Source organism: Danio aesculapii, chromosome 1, assembly GCF_903798145.1.
Source record: "Danio aesculapii chromosome 1, fDanAes4.1, whole genome shotgun sequence".
NCBI lineage: Eukaryota > Metazoa > Chordata > Actinopteri > Cypriniformes > Danionidae > Danio > Danio aesculapii.
Genome location: NC_079435.1, coordinates 49,951,766 through 49,971,599, shown reverse-complemented (window position 1 = coordinate 49,971,599; position 19,834 = coordinate 49,951,766). Strand labels below are relative to the sequence as shown.

The following is a 19,834-nucleotide window of genomic DNA, read 5'->3' as shown; positions in this document are numbered from 1 at the left end:
TATATTTGAGAAAATGTTTATTTATATTTAGATGTAAAATATTTATGTATATGATACAAATTATATATAAATTTAAATATCAATGTGACAAAAAGGTTTTGTATAGTTTTTTATGTATGTGTATCAAATATACATTATAAATATATAAAACAAACATATATATATATATATATATTACGTCAAAACTTTTATTTTGGATGTGATTAATAATCATATAAAATAACGGCCATTAAATTACAGAAATTTACCATAAAATAATGGATGTTAAATTAGAGAAATTTCCTTAATAAAAAATTTCCAGGTAAATTTCTGTTATTTTACAGTAAATTTCTTTGATTTAACGGCCATTATATATATATATATATATATATATATATATATATATATATATATATATATATATATATATATATATATACATATATATATATATATATATATATATATATAGTAGTTAACATCTGAAGTAGACCAAAAAATTTTAAAAGGGTGTTGATCAATAGATTAAGGACAACTTTGATTCACTCCAAATGTTGAATACTGTACATACACTATTATAAACTATTTTAATTTTCATACTCTTCTTCATAAAAAAAGCCATTTTTATAGCTTCTGAAGACATAATATATGCAACCATCTGGACTACTTTTAGGCCAAAAAAATATTTATTTTCTTTTCCAGAGCTTGATGTCAAACATCTTATTACACTTTCAAAATTACAAAAGACCAATGTCACCCTTCAGGCATAGACAATTCATACAGTTCAAATCACTCACTACATACAGTTCTCCGGTGTGCATCATTACAATGGACTAAACATATGAGGCATCACATTTCAGCTAAATACGTCAGGTCATTATACGAGTTTGAAACAGCAGCTTTCCTTCATAAGGTTTAATAGTCCTTATCTAACTGCAGACATGCCTCGTTTCATTTTAATGCGGATGCTAAGACCAAAGTGTCCTACCAAAGATTTCCAGGCTTTAACCTGTAAACTCTCATAGAATCTAGAACGGTTTTTGACATGAGGTGGTGGAGAGATCGAGAAAGAATTAAGTATCTAAATGAGGGAATCTAGAGAATGAACTGCGAGCTTTTTTATCTTTGTCACATGGGACGTGTGGTGTTAGCATGTGCCGTTTGGAGGATTAGCACGGCGCTACAGAGCTGAGGATGGGTTTAATTCAATGTTTTTTTCTCCGTCGCCTTGTCTCCTCAGATTCTTATTCACCCCTTCTTTCCATTTCTCTCTTCTTCTCTCTCTCTTTCTCTGAACGCACAGCTTGCTAAGATCTCCTTTATTAAGAGGCCATCGCTAACCCAAAAAGCCCAGAGGGGCCTATGCAAAATCCTCTGCTTTTCCCGCTTGTTCCTGAGCTCTCTCTTTTGATGGTTTTTCCTTTCTTTCTTTCTCTTTTTTTGCATTACGCTAGAGGCACAAATCAACTCGCACTTTTTTTTTCTTTTCTTTTTTTTCAGAGAGTAGCTTTTGCCCTGGAAATGGAGAGAAGGAGGCGAAAGGACAAAAAAAAAACGGCCAACAATCAACTGGTCAGGCTTTGTATTTTCCCTCATCTATCATGGTAGAGCTGTGACCCGTGCCAGGTGGTTCGGTACTCATTTTTTAATGTCTGGGTTGCTGTGGTGAGAGCAGTAAGGCGTGTAATTGGTCAGATCGTCGCCTCCTCGGTCAGGCACATTTTATTTGTGCGCCCTGTTACCACAGCAATCACTGATCCCTAACCACAGGACACATTACAGCAGACACTCAACGCTAGCTGAGAAGGAGAGACCATTACACAAAGATCCATGGTGCCATCATAAATACCACTGTGACACTTTCATACCAGTCTAATTCCACCTTGAGGTATACTCATATCATATCTTTCTGTCTCTCTGTCTGTTTATCTGTCTCTCTGTCTGTTTATCTGTTTGTCTGTCTGTTTATCTGTCTGTCTGTCCATCCATCTGTCAATCTATCTGTCTGTCTGTCTGTCTGTCTGTTAGTCAATCTATCTATCTGTCTGTCTATCTGTATATCTACCCTATCTACCCTATCTATCTATCTATCTATCTATCTATCTATCTATCTATCTATCTATCTATCTATCTATCTATCTATCTATCTATCTATCTATCTATCTATCTATCTATCTATCTATCTATCTATCTATCTATCTATCTATCTATCTATCTATCTATCTATCTATCTACACTGTAAACAAATGTTCATTATTGTGCTCCATTCTTCATGATTCACTGTTTTTTTTCCATTATTTACGATTATGAATTGCATTATGGGCCTTGATCTCTGCTCTGTCAACTGTTTAAGTTGAAAATTCAACTGTGCAGTCTGACAAAGTGACTTTTATTGAAATTTTAGTAGTTTAAAACAATATATTGTATAAGAAATAATATAGAAAAATCATAAATTTTCCTCATTTTCTTTCAGCTTAGTCTCTATTTCGAAGGTCACCGCAGCGGAATGAACCACCAACTATTCCAGTATATGTTTTTACGCAACAGAAGCCCTTCCAGCCACAACCCAGTACAGGGAAGCACCTTTACACTCTCGCATTTACATACTCACTCATACACTACGGTTAATTTAGTTTATTCAACTCACTTAAAGGGCATATCTTTGGACTGTGGGGGAAACCGGAGCACCCGGAGGAAATGCACGCGAACATGCAACATGGGGAGAACATGCATATAACAAGCTATAAAAAGCTACATTGATAAACACACTTGGTTGTAGGTTGTAGACTATACAATTGTACTTTAGACACTTCAATGTACACTCCAAAAATACGTTTGATGTTTGTTCAAACTACTTTTTTAAAATAAGCTGAAACAACACAATCATTGAGGTTTTTTGTAAGACAACTTAATTGTTTCATGTTCAATCCAATTAAATTAGCAAAGAATAATAATTTAACTTAATTCCTTCATGTTGCCCCAACAGCATTTTTTACAGTGTACGTTTATCGCCTCTTTATATCTTTTAGGACCTTGAAGTACACTAATATCTTGCGAATGTGAACTAATACACTCTACAAGCGTCTCTGAAGAAGTACTGCAATCCAATGAAAGTTGCCATTAATGCACATTAATGCAGTGTTTCATACAAAGCCACTGCTTAAGCTGTATCTGGGTTGTTTGTTTTTTTACAAAAGCAGAGATAAAAGGTGTGTGTTTTATTTTCTAATGTTAAAATATGTTCTACTCTCCAGCTTAAGGGATTAGTTCATCATTTACTCATCCTCATATCACTCCAAACCTTTGTGAGTTGCTTTGTGAGGAACAACAGAAAGCAACAATGCATCTTTTCCATGCAATTATAACGTATTGTGGCTTTCAAGTTGCGAAAAAGACACAAAACATCATCAAAGCAGTCCATAAGACAGTCCTGTATATATTATCTGAAGTAAAACGGCTTGACAGAAGTGAATAATGACAGTACATTGAGCGAACTAATTATTTAATATGGCTATACAACTATACACTGACAATTTTCCAAATGGAAACGGTTTGAACATCCAGACCAGTTCAAAACAATGCCGTTAGGTAAAATCTGTTTATCCAACCAAGGGCAGATGGGATGACATTTGGAAAACTAGTAATTATATTTGCCACTTTTTTTGGTGATGCAATTGAGATTAAAATTGCACACTTCGTCTATAAGTGCATTTACAAATCAAAGTGAATGTTTGAGAGATGAATAAAGACAATCATAATGAGAAAGTGATACTGACATAGAGATATTGAGAGAAAGAGAGACATATTAAATGCCAAAGTAAAAAGAGACACCAGAGGGACGTCAATCCACCAATCAATATTCACCAACAGACTCTACTCTTTCAATGAAGTACCACAGAAACTCATTTAGAAGCAACAATAAGAGTTAAACCACAATAAAACAACAGTAATCTATATAGATAGTGTTGTAATAATATTATATAAAATAATATAATATAATATAATATAATATAATATAATATAATATAATATAATATAATATAATATAATATAATATAATATAATATAATATAATATAATATAATATAATATAATATAATATAAAGTGTAATGATAAAGAATTAGTTTCTATTCAAGACTGTATTTAGTGAAAAATGTAAACTTAGTCATGCACTCACCCTCATGTCATTTCAAACCTACAGTATAAGATTTGTATTAATCTTCCAAACACAGATGAAAGTCCACTTCCCTACAACTGATCTTAAAAAGGTCACAAAGGCATGGGAAACAATCAACTGAGCGGTCTAATCCAAATTCAAGTCTTCTGAGGATAAACGCTGGCTATATATGTTGCCTGATTAAACACACTGTAGTAAACACAGAAATTCAAATGTGTGTGTGGTGCTCAAAGTCAACAAGAGAGCGAGCAAACTGAGAATTTTCTTTTTTTTTTTAGTTGGGTGGGGGGGGGTGGGGGGTGTTGAAATAACCCCCACTAGATCTCATAGTTTGGGCATAGTCATTTGACACAGGATTAGAACTGTGATTGATTGCATCTGAAGCACATACACAATAGAGTAGTATAATTATTTAAAGCGAGCACAGAGATGGTCTGTATGTGTGCGGCTTGTCTGTATAAGATCCGGCTAATGGCTGAAAAGGCAAAAGTTTAAATCTGTGGAGGTTCAGCTGCAATGTTAAAATGTTTGTTACTAAATATAATGCTTAGTAACGTAAGTAATGTTTCTTACAGTCAGTTAAATGTCTGTTAAAGAAGCAGTATCAACAGATATTAAGCAGGGAGTCTACTAATACTCAAATGGACCATCAAAATAAAGTGTTACCAAAAATGCTTATTGAAAAAAAAAAAATGTGCATAAAAACATGTGCACAACTGAGTGGGATACATTTTTTATCCAATAAAAAAACAATGTGCATAGACTATGATAAAATGAGCTAAAAAAATTTAATTATAGATTTTTCGGGCGGACAACTTAATTGTTTTATGCTCAAAATTAAGTAATTAAACAAATCAAGCCAATCAAAACAGGCATGTGGTTTTTGTTTTAACAGATCATGTGATGTGTGTGAAGGGACTGAATTAGAGGACAAACCATCAACAGACCACATTGTAAAAAATCTGAAATGTTGTTTTGGTTGTCTCGTCCAGTCTGGCGCCTCGTACACGACACATCTTCTTTATGGTAGTTGGTTGGCATTCACCCATCCTACAATGCTTCACCACTGTAAACAGGAAGATGTAGGCTAGACTGCAGCCAAAATTAATTAATTTACCAAGTAACGGACAAACGCTTCATATTGTAATGGTAACGGAGTTAATATATTTAAAATGTAATGCGTTACATTATCAGTTACTGTCAAAAGTAATGCCGTTACAGTAACGCATTAATAGTGACGCATTATTGCCCAACACTGGTCATCAAAATGGTTTAATATTATTACCTTGAACGTCTCACACCTCTAAAAGCCATTCATTGTGTTCCGTCTTTAACTACTGAGGTGCAAGTAATTAATTACATTAGATAAAAGCCCACAGTCTTTCTCTTACAAAGCAAAATCCATTTTTCAATTTTGATATTTGCCGCCAGTTTATTAGGAAGTGACTATTTCGTTCTCTTCAGCTCATTGGATGGAAATGGTGCTTTAAATCACAAATGTTTGATGCGATATTCCAGTTTCCAGTTAGCATACATTTACAGCAAATTTAGATTTTTTTTTTAAGGGGAACTATCCCTTTTAAACGTCCCGTGAAGTGCTTTGAAATGAACCTTTTTTTTTCGATATTCGACGTAATCTCAACTTACACATGATGAGAGGGAAGGAGATAGAGTAGCTCCTCCCCTTTCTAAAAACAGCCAATAGTGCTTTGTTTTTATAACAGCTCTGTCAGTGAGTGTGGTTGAGATCAAGTGCATCAAATGAAAAGCAAATGAAAATCGTCTTGAAGGGGGCGGGGCAAGTCAGATATTAGAGAGCATTTGATTGGTCAGAAGATTTGATGAGAAACTGAAGTATGAGATGACGTAAAATAAACACTGATCCATTTAGGCGGAAGTGATAAACCACAAGTTTTGGATGTTTATATCAGTTTTATATCCTCTGTGATTGTTATGGTGTTGCTAGGTGGTCGCTAAGGTGTTGTCAGGCAGTTGCTAAGGTGTTCTGAGTAGTTGCTAGGCAGTTGCTACATAAACTAGCATGGTTCAAATTAGAATGCTGCTAGCATGTTTCTAGCATAAATCAGCATGTTGTTAGCATAGTTCTAGCATGAATAGGCATGTTTATAGCATGAATTTAGTATGAATTAGCAGGTTTATAGTATGATTAGTATTGTTAGTATGTTTCTAGTATGGTTCAGTATATTGCTAGCATGAATTGGTATGTTGTTAGTATGTCCACTGTAAAGTCAATCGCAGTTTTCACAATGGAAGTCTATGTGTAAGTTGCTAGGGTGCAGTACGTGGTTGCTAGGGTGTGGCTAGTAAGTTAAAAGGTCATCGGTGATTCGCAGATTGGTAGTCTGAGTTAAATGAGCCCAACCTTAAGTCTGTTTGACAGACTGGTGCAAAGTTATGAGGTCACAAAATTTGGTCCAATGTTAAGTCAATGGGATTTTTTCAAATTTTGTGGGTCAGTTTTCGGAAAACCAGTCGGATCAGTTGGCAAAGACATAGCAACTTAATTCAGTATAGTTTAGAGGTTTGGAGTTAGTTTGGTGGTTGTAGTATGAACAGTCAAGGAGGAGATGTTTTCTTAAAATAGTCGAAGAAGACAGAGGAAGAATAATAAGCTTACGTAGTATAACAGTATGTTGGCTTTCTCAAGCCACCATAATTAATATGATAGTTTAATTTAAGTAATTATGCTTCCAAACACTATAGTATTTTTAATGTAACGTAATTATACAGTATGTACTGCCTCCATAACAGGCAAATATATATTTAGTTCAGTAGAAAATTTGTCTCTCTTCGTGATATAAGGATCATGTTCAACATATGTGATTATTTTCTAATTATATCTCCTGTGAAATCACAAAAATATGGACTTTTCCTCTGTGACTTTCCTCTGTCCATTCATTTTTTTCACTTCCTGCCCTCCATCTGAATTTTGTGCGTCATCAGAACCACTGTTATGAAGCGGACAGGAGACAGAGGTAAGGAAACGTTAGGGTGTTTATTAAATGACAACAAGGAGCACATGAAGGATAGCCAGGAGGATCAGGAATGATGTTGGGGTCTTTTCCTCCGTGGCTGGGTAACAGGAATACACGAGGATGGACAGCACACACCAGATACAGCTGACAGAGGATGACACAGACTTGGAAGGACTGGAAGACAGGACGATTCGGGTGGACCAGGAAGACTAGGAGGAATACAAAGAGAACAGGTAAGTAAAGCGTTTGTTTTAGCTGAGGATGACTACGCTGAGTGGTCGCTCAGTTGTCCGCTTTCGTCGAGACGAGCCCGGACAATGAGCGACTGGAGTGCTGTGCTTTTATCTGGTGCTCGTGAATGTGATGCAGCTGTGTGCTCATTAGAAGTCAGGTGATGGTGATCTTCGTGAGTGGGGGTCGTGAGAGCCTGACCAATCCATGACAGTACCCCCCTCCCCAGGGCCCGCTCCTGAGGGCCGACACCTCCGACGCCGTGGTGGTCTCCCTCTGCCTCTAGGCGCTGGGAACTCAGGGTGGCTCTCATGAAACTCCACCATGAGACTAGGATCGAGAATATCAGCTCTGGGAACCCATGTCCTTTCTTCGGGGCCGTACCCTTCCCAGTCCACCAGGTACTCCAACTGGCCACCACGACGTCGGGAACGCAAGATCTCCTTCACTGCGTAGACGGCTCCTTCTTCTAGGAGCAGTGGAGGAGGGGGTTCCTCTTCGTGGTCAGGCTCTGTGGAGGGAAGAACAGGATCGTGATAGGGTTTCAGGAGTGATACGTGGAATGTAGGGTGAATACGGTAGTGAGAGGGTAATTGTAGTTTGTAGGTGACGGGGTTAACCTGTTCCACGATGGTGAAGGGACCAACAAATCGGGGACTTAACTTGCGAGAGGGCAGTCGCATGCGTATGTCCCGGGTGGATAGCCACACCTTTTGTCCGGGTGTGTATCTGGGTTCTTCAGACCTTCTCCTATCGGCGGTTACCTTGCTTCGACGGACTGCCCTCTGCAGATGTTGATGAGCCTCGTCCCAGACTCTCTCGCTCTCCCGGAACCAGTGATCCACTGCGGGGACATCAGATGGTTCGCCATCCCAGGGAAAGAGCGGTGGTTGGAAGCCCAGGACGCACTGGAATGGCGTGAGTCCGGTGGAGGGTTGCCGCAGTGAATTTTGGGCATATTCTGCCCAGCCCAAATACTGGCTCCAGGAGTTCTGGTGACCACTGCAGAAGGTCCTCAGGAACCGTCCCACCTCCTGAATCTTCCTCTCTGTCTGCCCGTTGGTTTGGGGATGATATCCAGAAGAGAGGCTGACGGCCACACCTAGGAGCTTGAAGAAGGCTTTCCATAGACGTGAGATGAACTGTGGACCTCTGTCCGACACAATATCTTCTGGAATACCAAATGACCTGAAGACTTGATTAAAGATATTGTCGGCAGTTTCAAAGGCTGTGGGAAGACCTTTCAGAGGGATTAGTTTGACAAACTTTGAGAATCTATCTACTATGACTAGAATACAGGTATTACCTTCTGACGAAGGGAGGTCAGTGATAAAGTCCACTCCTAGGTGTGACCAGGGACGGTTCGGAATCGGCAAGGGATGGAGCTTTCCAGCGGGTAGATGACGTGGGCTCTTGGATTGGGCACAGTCCTTACAGCCCTGAACATATTGCCTCACATCCCTTGCCATGTTTGGCCACCAGAATCGTTGGGATACTAGCGAGAGAGTATTGTTGATCCCTGGATGTCCAGTGCCTAGCGAGGTATGTAAGGAGTGGATCAGATCTACCCGGTGTTCAGGTGGTATGAACTGCCGATGAGGAGGGCATCCCGGCGGAGCAGGGGCTTCCGGAGTGGCAACGACTGGAGGAGCGTTCCAGGTGATCGGACAAATGGAGATGTGTTCGGGAAGAATCTTCGTTGGGAGTTCTTCATGATCGTGATGCTCGTGTAAACGAGAGAGAGCGTCTGCTCTTAGATTCTTGGGTCCTGGACGATAGGAAATGGAGAAATCAAAACGTGAGAAGAAAAGTGACCATCTGGCTTGACGTGGACATAGTCTCTTGGCCTCTTTGATGTATTGGAGGTTTTTGTGATCTGTGATCACCTGGAACGGATGTTTGGCTCCCTCCAACCAGTGACGCCACTCCTCCAAGGCTAGCTTGATTGCTAGAAGCTCCCTGTCTCCTATGCTGTAATTCTGCTCCGCCGGGCTCAACTTCCGAGAGAAATAGGCACAGGGATGCAGTCGGGGCGGTGTATCATGATGTTGAGATAATACTGCCCCGACGCCGGTGGTGGATGCGTCCACTTCCACCACGAAAGGAAGATTTGGGTCAGGATGAGTCAGGAGTGGGGCCCTTGTGAACTCCTTCTTAAGAAGGCGGAAGGCTGCGGCTGCTTCTTTGGTCCACTCCAGTCCTTTGGGTTTACCCTTGAGGAGATTAGTGAGAGGTGATGTAATCCTGCTGTAGTCCTTGATAAACCGTCTATAAAAGTTAGCAAACCCAAGAAACCTCTGGAGCTCCTTAATGGAAGTGGGTTCTGACCAGGATAGAACAGCCTCAATTTTCTTCCCATCCATACGTATACCGGTTTGGTCAATGATGTATCCCAAGAAATGAATCGACTTCTGGTGGAATGAGCATTTCTCCGCTTTGAGGTAGAGGTGATGTTCTCTCAATGTGTGTAGGACCTCCGCAACGTGTTGGCGATGTTCGGCCTCACTCCGGGAGTAAATGAGGATGTCATCTATGTACACTATTACACAGTGGTGAAGAAACTCCCGGAGGACTTCATGAATGAAGTTTTGGAATACGGAGGGGGCGTTGACCAGACCGTAAGGCATGACCTCATATTCATAGTGGCCAGTAGGGGTCACGAATGCTGTCTTCCATTGGTCCCCCTCACGTATTCTTATCAGATTATACGCGCTGCGGAGGTCCAATTTAGTGAAGACTTTAGCTTCTCGGAGCTGTTCCAAAGCGGCTGGTACCAGAGGAAGGGGATATCGGTATTTTACTGTACCGTTATTTAGGACCCTGTAGTCGATGCATGGACGCAGCCCTCCGTCCTTCTTGGCCACAAAGAAGAAGCTTGAGGCGGCTGGTGATTTTGAGTGACGTATGTACCCCTGACTCAGAGCCTCCCTTATGTAATCTTCCATTGCCTGATTCTCTGGAAGCGAGAGCGGGTAGATCCTACCTCTTGGCAACTGGGCATCTGGAACTAGGTCGATCGCGCAGTCCCATGGCCGATGCGGCGGTAGCTGGGAAGCTCTCTTGGGGCAGAAGACATCATGAAAGGAGCTGTACTCCTTAGGAATGTGGATAGACTGCTTCTCAGGAGGGCTCTCGACCGATGTTGCAAACAAAGAAATGGGGTTCCGACCTTGAAGAGGGAGATTTGGAAAACAGGCAGGTGTACATCCAGATCCCCATTTCTTTATCTCTCCTGTGCCCCAAGAGATGATGGGATCGTGCTTCACCAGCCACGGGCGCCCTAGAATGATGTCCATATTTGCACCCTCCAGAACCAGAAATTGAATCCTCTCTTGATGTAACAACCCCACTTGAAGAAGGATGTCTTCGCATTGTCGATGGATACGGGTCGAAGATCGAGTGCACTGGGTTATCGGTTGTATCTGGTATATATGCGAGGACGCCTCAGTACGGAGGTGGAGTTGACGACAGAGGGATTGGGAGATGAAGTTCCCTGCTGACCCGGAGTCGATGAGGGCTGTGACAAGGAGAGAAATAGAGGCAGTAGTTATTTGTACGGTGGTAGTAAGTGGTTTACATTGTTCAATATTCGTACTGAATACACTCACTGAAGTCCGAATGGGACGAAGGGGACACTCCATACGGGTGTGTCCACTGACACCGCAGTATAGACACAGACCCCGGGTCAGCCTCCTCTGTCGTTCCGCTGATGTCAGTCTTCCAGACTCTATTATCATGGGTTCTGGTTCTGGAGAGGCTGTTGACTCAGGCGATTGGAGGAGTGCAGACGAGGGGGTGATGGTGTCCTGTTGATAGGAACGGAGACGATCGGAACATCGGAGAGAATGTTGGATGAATCTCTCCAGACCCATTGTATCATCTAATGTGGCCAGTTGGATTCGGAGAGTGGGTTCCAAGCCGAGCCGGTACGTGGTCAACAACGATCTCTCATTCCATCCACTTGCAGCTGCTAGAGTGCGAAACCGGAGAGCATATTCCTGTGTAGATAGAGTACCTTGCTTTAGATGATACAGCTGCTCTCCAGCGGCTACTTCCCCATCAGAACGTCCAAACACCTCTTTGAAATACTCCGTGAAGGTAGTGATGGAATTCATGACCGGCCCGGCTTGGTTCCAGATCGTCTCAGCCCATTTAAGTGCAGGTCCAGAGAGTAGAGATACGATGTAGGCGATCTTCGACTTATCTGTGGGATATAGAGAAGGTTGCATTTCGAATATGAGGGAACATTGTAACAGAAAACCATTGCACTCCCCCGCTCCGCCTGAGTAGGGCGCTGGTCGGGCCATGGGACTGGAAGGAAGGGCCGAAGAAGAAACTGTGGAGGCGGAAGTGCTCGGTGCTGGTGGTGCGTTGGAAAGTGGAGCTGGTGGCTGTAGAATCCGCTTCAACTGGTCCACCAGCTCTTGAAGGTGATCGGGGGTGCTCATGTTGTCGTCGTTATAGGTCCGGGCTTCTGTTATGAAGCGGACAGGAGACAGAGGTAAGGAAACGTTAGGGTGTTTATTAAATGACAACAAGGAGCACATGAAGGATAGCCAGGAGGATCAGGAATGATGTTGGGGTCTTTTCCTCCGTGGCTGGGTAACAGGAATACACGAGGATGGACAGCACACACCAGATACAGCTGACAGAGGATGACACAGACTTGGAAGGACTGGAAGACAGGACGATTCGGGTGGACCAGGAAGACTAGGAGGAATACAAAGAGAACAGGTAAGTAAAGCGTTTGTTTTAGCTGAGGATGACTACGCTGAGTGGTCGCTCAGTTGTCCGCTTTCGTCGAGACGAGCCCGGACAATGAGCGACTGGAGTGCTGTGCTTTTATCTGGTGCTCGTGAATGTGATGCAGCTGTGTGCTCATTAGAAGTCAGGTGATGGTGATCTTCGTGAGTGGGGGTCGTGAGAGCCTGACCAATCCATGACAACCACATGATTGAAAATAACCTATACAACGTTTAAAATTCAATGTAAAATGAAACAATCTGATATAATAGCCAAAGTCTGATTTCTAAAACTCCTCCATGGTCAATTATTGAACACCGCAGTTCATCAGACCGTACAGTCAGACATTTGCAGTAACTGAGGAAAAATCAACATCGGCAGATGAAGCACCTCTTGTGAACGTCACATTATCTGCATATCATCACGTATGAAATATATGCCAAAGATCTGAGAGGATGAAATGAGCGCTGGAACACTGACAGCTCGGCTCTGATTGAAGATCTTTGGTTTATTTCGCTTGTCCTACTGGGAACCATTGATCCAATCAGCAGAGAACAGTGTGTGTGTGTGTGTGTGTGTGTGTGGAAAAGAGACAGAAGGCAAGAGATCATCCGAGGCAAAGAGGCTTCACATTTCTATCACTATTAAGGGATTATATGATCCATCACGGGTGGTTAAGTGTCCATAATCCAGTCATCTATAGCTGCGCGTCTGCGTCTGTATGGCCCGTAATCTTGATAACGGCAAAATTGAGGCGGTTTAATCTCAATACACGCTTGAAATCCCAATACAGAAAATCTCTTAACACACACACACAGACTCCAATGCCGTACACACAATGTCCTGGCTATAATACAATTTCAAATGGCCTGGGGTTAAAAGTGAACAAACAGACCTTCTTTAAGGTTTAAACGCTGCAATCTAACTGCACAAAAACATTCCTGCAAGGTTTGTAAGGATATGAGTTAGAGAAGGATATCTGTAAAAAATTATATACATATATGTGTGTGTATATATATATATATATATATATATATATATATATATATATATATATATATATAATAAACAAATAAATGCATAAATGAATAATAATTCATTAACAATAATAATAATAATTAGAAATACATAAATACATTAATTATCCCTCATAAATATTCCATCAAAATGTATCGATTTAATTTATGAAATGCATTTATTTATTTTCTTAAACATGTTTTATGGAGACTGCTGTTATTATTATTTTTTTTTTACTGTATTCACAGCATTATGTTTTTTAGGGCTAACAAAACATAAACATTTTTGCAAATTTAAAGTATTACTACAATAGTTACTCAATAATAAAGAAAACACTGAAACGGCTGTAATAAATAATCAAATAAGCATAGGTCAAATAATACTAATACATCAAATAATAATTAAAATAACAATTAAAATTATAATGATATAAAAAATACATCCAAATTGAGTATTATTTATCTTTCTGAATATATAATAAATATTATTACTACTAACTATCATTCCAAAAATTATTATATTAATATTCATCAATAAATTAAAAATAATTTAGCTGGAAAAATAATGATTGTGAAAATTTGGAATTTATTTATGAAGAAAATAAAATAGTTATAATGCAATTATTCATATTTACAATAATAACAATAACGAAATATTTGTAATTAAAATTCTGGTTTATAGTATTTTTATTATTGTTTGCCATAACATATATGATTTCAGATTATAATAATATTTATCTAAGAAACGTAACAACAATAACTAATTATTTATATGAAATACATTTCTCGTTTATGGTATTTTTATTATTGGTCAAATTTGCATACAATATATGACTTCAGATTATAATAATATTTATCTGAGAAACATAACAATAACAGAATATTTATAATAAAAAAAATTAAATAGTAATAACAATAGCAGAAGATTTGTATTAAAAAAATTATTAAATATAATTTTAAGTAGGTAAGTAAATTATTTATATTAAAAATATTTTTGGTTTATGGTATTTTAATTATTGCTCAGATTTGCCATAAAATATATGACTTTAGATTATAATAATATTTATCTGAGAAACATAAAATCAATAATGAATATTTGTAATTAATAAAAATTATTAAGTATAATTTTAAGTAAATTATTTATTAAAAAAAATTATTATTATTGCTCGAATTTGGCATAAAATACTTCAGATTACTATTATTATCTATTTGAGTGAAATTATTAAATGTTTTTAAAAATTGCTCTATAATCGACTTATCAATTGCCAGTTAAAATGTTTTTATACATTTTTAATAATGTTAAGCTTGCATTCATTATTTATCACTGAAACACTACAGAAAATGTAATAGCTGTAGAACTTTTATTGAACCTATGTTTTACATGTAGTGTCCAACCACTACAATTATCCTTCTATAGCTAACCCAGCATATGTCAGTGACACATCTTTCCTCCTGCCTCTAAGGGTAAAAGTGTATGTGACTGGTTGCATAGCATTTATGTTTCTAGTACCCATAATGATGCCGTTGGGCTCAGACGGAGGCTGCCAGACGACCCTGACAGACGAGAGACGCACTTCTGGAAACATCAGCCTGACAGGTGGACCAGGAACTGCAGAGAAAAGAGGGAAAAAACATGCCGTTTAAAACCCGATTACATTCATACACACTTCAAACATCTGCTAGTGAGGACGAGCTTTTATCTCGGTCGCGATAAGTACGACATTTTAATCTCTTCACACACGCGCACAATGTAAACTTCTAATTCCTTAAATCCATAAATATAAATATTAGTGTTTGGTAAATCCCTCATCAAACACATTTAACTCTGCCAATGGACACTAGGCCAACAGCGCTGGTAATCCACTAGTTTTGTGTGTATGTGAGTGTGTTTGTGTGTGCGTATCTAGTTTCCCTCTATATTTCCGTATACGAACGTTGCTCCATTGAGCCGATTAAGAAAAATGACAGAAAGAGGGCATTTGTCATTCCGCTGGCAAGACTCCACAGTCCACATATGAACACACTCACTCATTTCAAAGGGGAAGACGGCGAAATCTATTGCGTATGTGCAAGTGTGTAACTCGCTGAAGGGAATGTTATTGCTCAGAGTTTGCTCTTTCATAGCTCAGAAGACTTAATGAGCTTCACACCGGGTTGTATTGTCGAGTAATGGCTGGTGTCGCATTTCACCCTACATTTAGAAAGAAGTCAATTTTAGGTCCATTTTATTTCATTGTGATATTAGTTTTATGATAATGAAGCACATTTTCTTTCGAACATTCATACGATCGTAATTTGAAGACATCTAGTTTTTTGTTATTGCAGTGCAAGAAAGGGATAAGGACATTTTAATTTACTGGTTGAGGTCAGTTGTTTCTTTGAAGCAACCTGCGTTTAAGAGCTTACGTTAGAGCTTTAGCATGGGGGCTAGTAGCATGGTCCATCTTTTTGCGGCTGGTTTGACCCCTATTCATCAATTTTCAGAAGTCAAACTATGCTTACAAACAGCTTAACTCGGACAATTAGACACTGCAGCTACTATAATAGCAGTGCAAGAAAGGGATAAGAAAATTTTGATTTACTGGTTGAGGTCAGTTGTTTCTATGAAGCAATCTGTGTTTTAGGGCTAATGTTTGCTTTAGCATGGTAGCTAGTAGCAGGTTGCGTCTCTTTGCGGCTGCTCCAACCATTATTATTCACCTTTCAGAGGTCAAACTATGTTTACAAACAGCTTAACTCAGACAATTAGATGCAATTACTATGGCAGTGCAAGAAAGCGATGTTTCTTTGAAGCAACCTGTGTTTCAGGGCTAATGTTAATTTTAGCATGCTGGTAAGTGGCAGGTTCTGTCTTTGCGGCTGCTTCAACCCTTATTCATCACTTTTCAGAGGTCAAACTATGCTTACAAACAGCTTAACTCAGACAATTTGACACACCAACTACTATAAAGGCAGTTATAGCCTAATATCTGCAACTCTCACATGGTCACCTACTGAAGTAAAGCAGGGCTCCGCCCAGGCAGAACATGGATGGGAGACCACATGGGAAAGCTAGGTTGCTGCTGGAAGTGGTGTTAGTGAGACCAGCAGGGGGCGCTTAACCTGTTGTCTGTGTAGGTCCTAAAGCCCCAATATGTTGATGGTAACTCTATACTGCTTAGTGAGCGCCATCTTTCGGGCGCGGTCCTGACTCTCTGTGGTCATTAAAAATCCCAGGATGTCCTGGGATTTGCCCACAGGCCTCTGTCCATCATGGCCTCCTAACCAACCCCATATCATAGTTGGTTTCATCGCTCTGTCTCCTCTCCACCAATCAGCTGGTGTGCAATACGGCTGCCATTGCATCATCCAGGTGGTTGCTGCACACTAATGGTGGATGAGGAGATTCCCTCTAAAAATGTGTAAAGCAATTTGAGTGTCCAGAAAAGAGCTATTTAAATGTAAGGACTTATTATTATCACAAAGATAAAAGCAGAAACAAACTAAATCTGAAGTTCCACATGAAGAGCTCAATAACACTGTATGTTTACATAGCGCTAATCCAACAGGAAGTTCATGAATTTAAAATGAACTTTAAAAAATACAAGGGTTCAGGGTTTTTATAACTAGCTAAACAAGCATTAAAGTATTTTTCTGTTTAATTGAAATGAAATAAATGTTAGAAATACAACTATTATAAATTAAATGTGACGTTTTAATTTAATAATGATTTTTTTTTAACTAATAAGTACACAGACAGGCAGGCAGGCAGGCAGGCGGACCGACCGACCGACCGACCGACCGACCGACCGACCGACCGACCGACCGACCGACCGACCGACCGACCGACAGACCGACAGACAGACAGACAGACCGACAGACAGACAGACAGACAGACAGACCGACCGACAGACAGACAGATAGATAGATAAACCAAAATAACACTGACTTACTGTAGCAAATGTAATGAATACGGTATTATTTGGTATTATTATTTGGTATGTTGGTATTATTTGGTATTCTAAAATTATATGGTATTATAAAATGCACGTGTTCACAACAATTTGTCAAATGTTGTCAAATCCAAGCCCAGTTTGAGACCTCACTGAGAACCATGAGAGACAACTAGAGTCTTAGGGAAATATCTAAAAGAGCAGGAGGTCATTGCCTAAACACTAATTGAGCTTTCATTAATGTCCTCTATATGAGCTGTATGAGTGCTGGATCAGACAGGTGACTCCAGCCATGCAGTGATGCAGTGGGAGATTTCGTACAGCAGGGCACCAGGAGGCCCAAGAGAACGCGCATGTGGGTGTGTGTGTGTGTGTGTTTCTCTGCGTCTACAGCCACGTGGGAGGCGATGCCAGTCTGAATGTCGGGCACAGCTGGAAACCACCAGAGCATGAAGCAAGACATAACTTACAGCCAGCAATCTGAATCGCTGTGTACTGGTGTGTGATTGTGCGAAGGAACATCTGCTAAATGGGTAGCTTTCACTCAAAGTCTAATTTTGACCCAGTGTGTGTGTGCGTGCGCATTTATTTTTTGCTTTTATTATGCGTGTGTGATTTGTCACAACCGGTGGGAACATTTGAGGAATTGGATGATGCATTTGGTTTTAGTGGGCGATGGATTGATTTTCTATTGGTTGCTCACCGTCATCTTTGGTTCTCTCAGCTGTGGGGGGGAGGCTGGGGGGTCCGTCTCCGACACGTGTAAATGCGAGCATCTGGATCTCATACACCGTGAACTTGGAAAGATTTCTTAAAAGAAGAGTGTGGGTCTGGTTCCCGTTCACCAGGTGGGCCTGGGGAGCCTGGTCAGAATCTTTTTCTCTGTATAATACCTAAAGATAAAGGGAAATGTAGGTCATGTGGGGACAGTTTCAATGTGATATAAAGTGCTGGAACTGTACGGGTTGTGCAGTAATGCTTGACTTAAACTTAAAGGGATAGTTCACACAATAATTTATTTATTTCTTTTACAAAAGTTCTCACCCTCAAGTGACTTCAAACCTTTTTTTGTTAAATACAACAGAAAATATTTTGAATAGTGCCGTGAACTGGTATCCATCGACATCCATAGCATGATGTTAAAGTAAACAAGTCAATGGCTAACCATTTACAACATTCTTCAAAATATCTTCTTTTGTGCTAAACAGAAGAAAGAAGCTCAGATAGATTTGAAAAAGTTGAGGGTGAGTAAAAGATGACAGAAATGTCACTTTCTTAAGTAAACTCTACTTTTAAGGTTAAGGATTGGAATAAACACCTTTATAGTAAAAAACAAACAAACAAACAAAAAACAAAAGAAAAATCTGAATATCAAAATATCTTTGAACTCATGAAGTAAATATACAAATTAATATTATGAATATTATCATTATTGTTACTACAAACCAATTTGTACAAAACAAATAGATTTAATATTTTATTGTTGTTATTATTTTTTTTTATTGTTGTTGTTATTACAACCCAGTTTATACCAGAACTTATTTATTTAATTATATATTTATTAATTGTATTTTTATTATTATTATTATTATTATTATTATTATTATTATTATTATTATTATTATTATTATTATTATTATTATAACCAAATTTGTACCAAAAATAATTATTTATTTAATACTTATATTTATAACAATAATAATACAAGTCAATGGCTAATAGTTAACAACATTTTTCAAAATTTATTATTATTATTATTATTATTATTATTATTATTATTATTATTATTATTATTATTATTATTATTATTATTATTATTTAGCCGGCAGCTAGCTCTCTACAACAATCACACAGTTGCCCACTGAAGCTAAGAAGGTCTTCTGGATGGGAGACCACATGGGAAAGCTAGGTTGCTGCCGAAAGTGTTGTTAGTGAGACCAGCGGGGGGACCTCTACGATGGATGTCCAGCACTCTCCAGCTTCTGGCGCCTAGACTGCAGCTCTGCAGAATAAGTTTGGCCAGAGGAGAAATGGCTGTGCCCAACTGAGCCTGATTTCTCTCAAGGTTTTTTATCCTTCACTTTTGTCGCGAACGGTCATTACACTGAGTGTTGGCAGGTATGCCGCTGTCGCCACTGGCTTGCATGGTTCAGGACTTGTGGAGCTGGGCATCGATGGATTTGCTCTTCACTGTTTAGACTCTCGGCAGTGAAAATTAAACCACACTGAATTGAACTAAACTGAACTTAAACTCTGAAAACTGGACTGACACAGTTTAAATTTACTATAGTCTATGTTAAGCTGCTTTGACACAATCTACATTGTAAAAGCGCTAAAGAAATAAACATGAATTCAATTGAATTGGGTCCTAACACCCCAGAATAGTAAAGAGGACTCTATACTGCTTAGTGAGCACCGTCTTTCAGAGGAGACGTTAAAACGAGGTCCTGACACTCTGTGGTCATTAAAAATCCCAAGATGTCCTTCGAAAAGAGTAGGGGTTTAACCCCGGTATCCTGGCCAAATTTACCCCCTGGCCTCTGTCCATCATGGCCTCCTAACCATCCCCATATCACAATTGGGTTCATCACTCTGTCTCCTCTCCACCAATCAGCTGGTGTGTGGTCTGGCACAATAAGGCTGCCGTCGTGTCATCCAGGTAGAAGCGCTTTGAGCATCCAGAAAAGCGCTATGTAAATGTAAGGAATTATTATTATTATTATTATTATTATTGTTGTTGTTGTTGTTGTTACAACCCA

General features: G+C 39.3%; 1 protein-coding gene across 1 annotated transcript in view; it reads right to left on the bottom strand.

Annotated features, from left to right (window-relative positions):
- sdk1b (sidekick cell adhesion molecule 1b) overlaps positions 1-19,834 on the bottom strand; it is a 405,910-nt gene that overhangs the window by 51,923 nt on the left and 334,153 nt on the right. Inside the window, exons 29-30 of the mRNA XM_056461991.1 lie at positions 17,779-17,968; positions 14,654-14,752 (exon numbers count right to left, since the gene is read on the bottom strand). Coding sequence (XP_056317966.1) covers positions 14,654-14,752; positions 17,779-17,968 — 289 coding nt within the window. The remainder of the gene's footprint in view (positions 1-14,653; positions 14,753-17,778; positions 17,969-19,834) is intronic.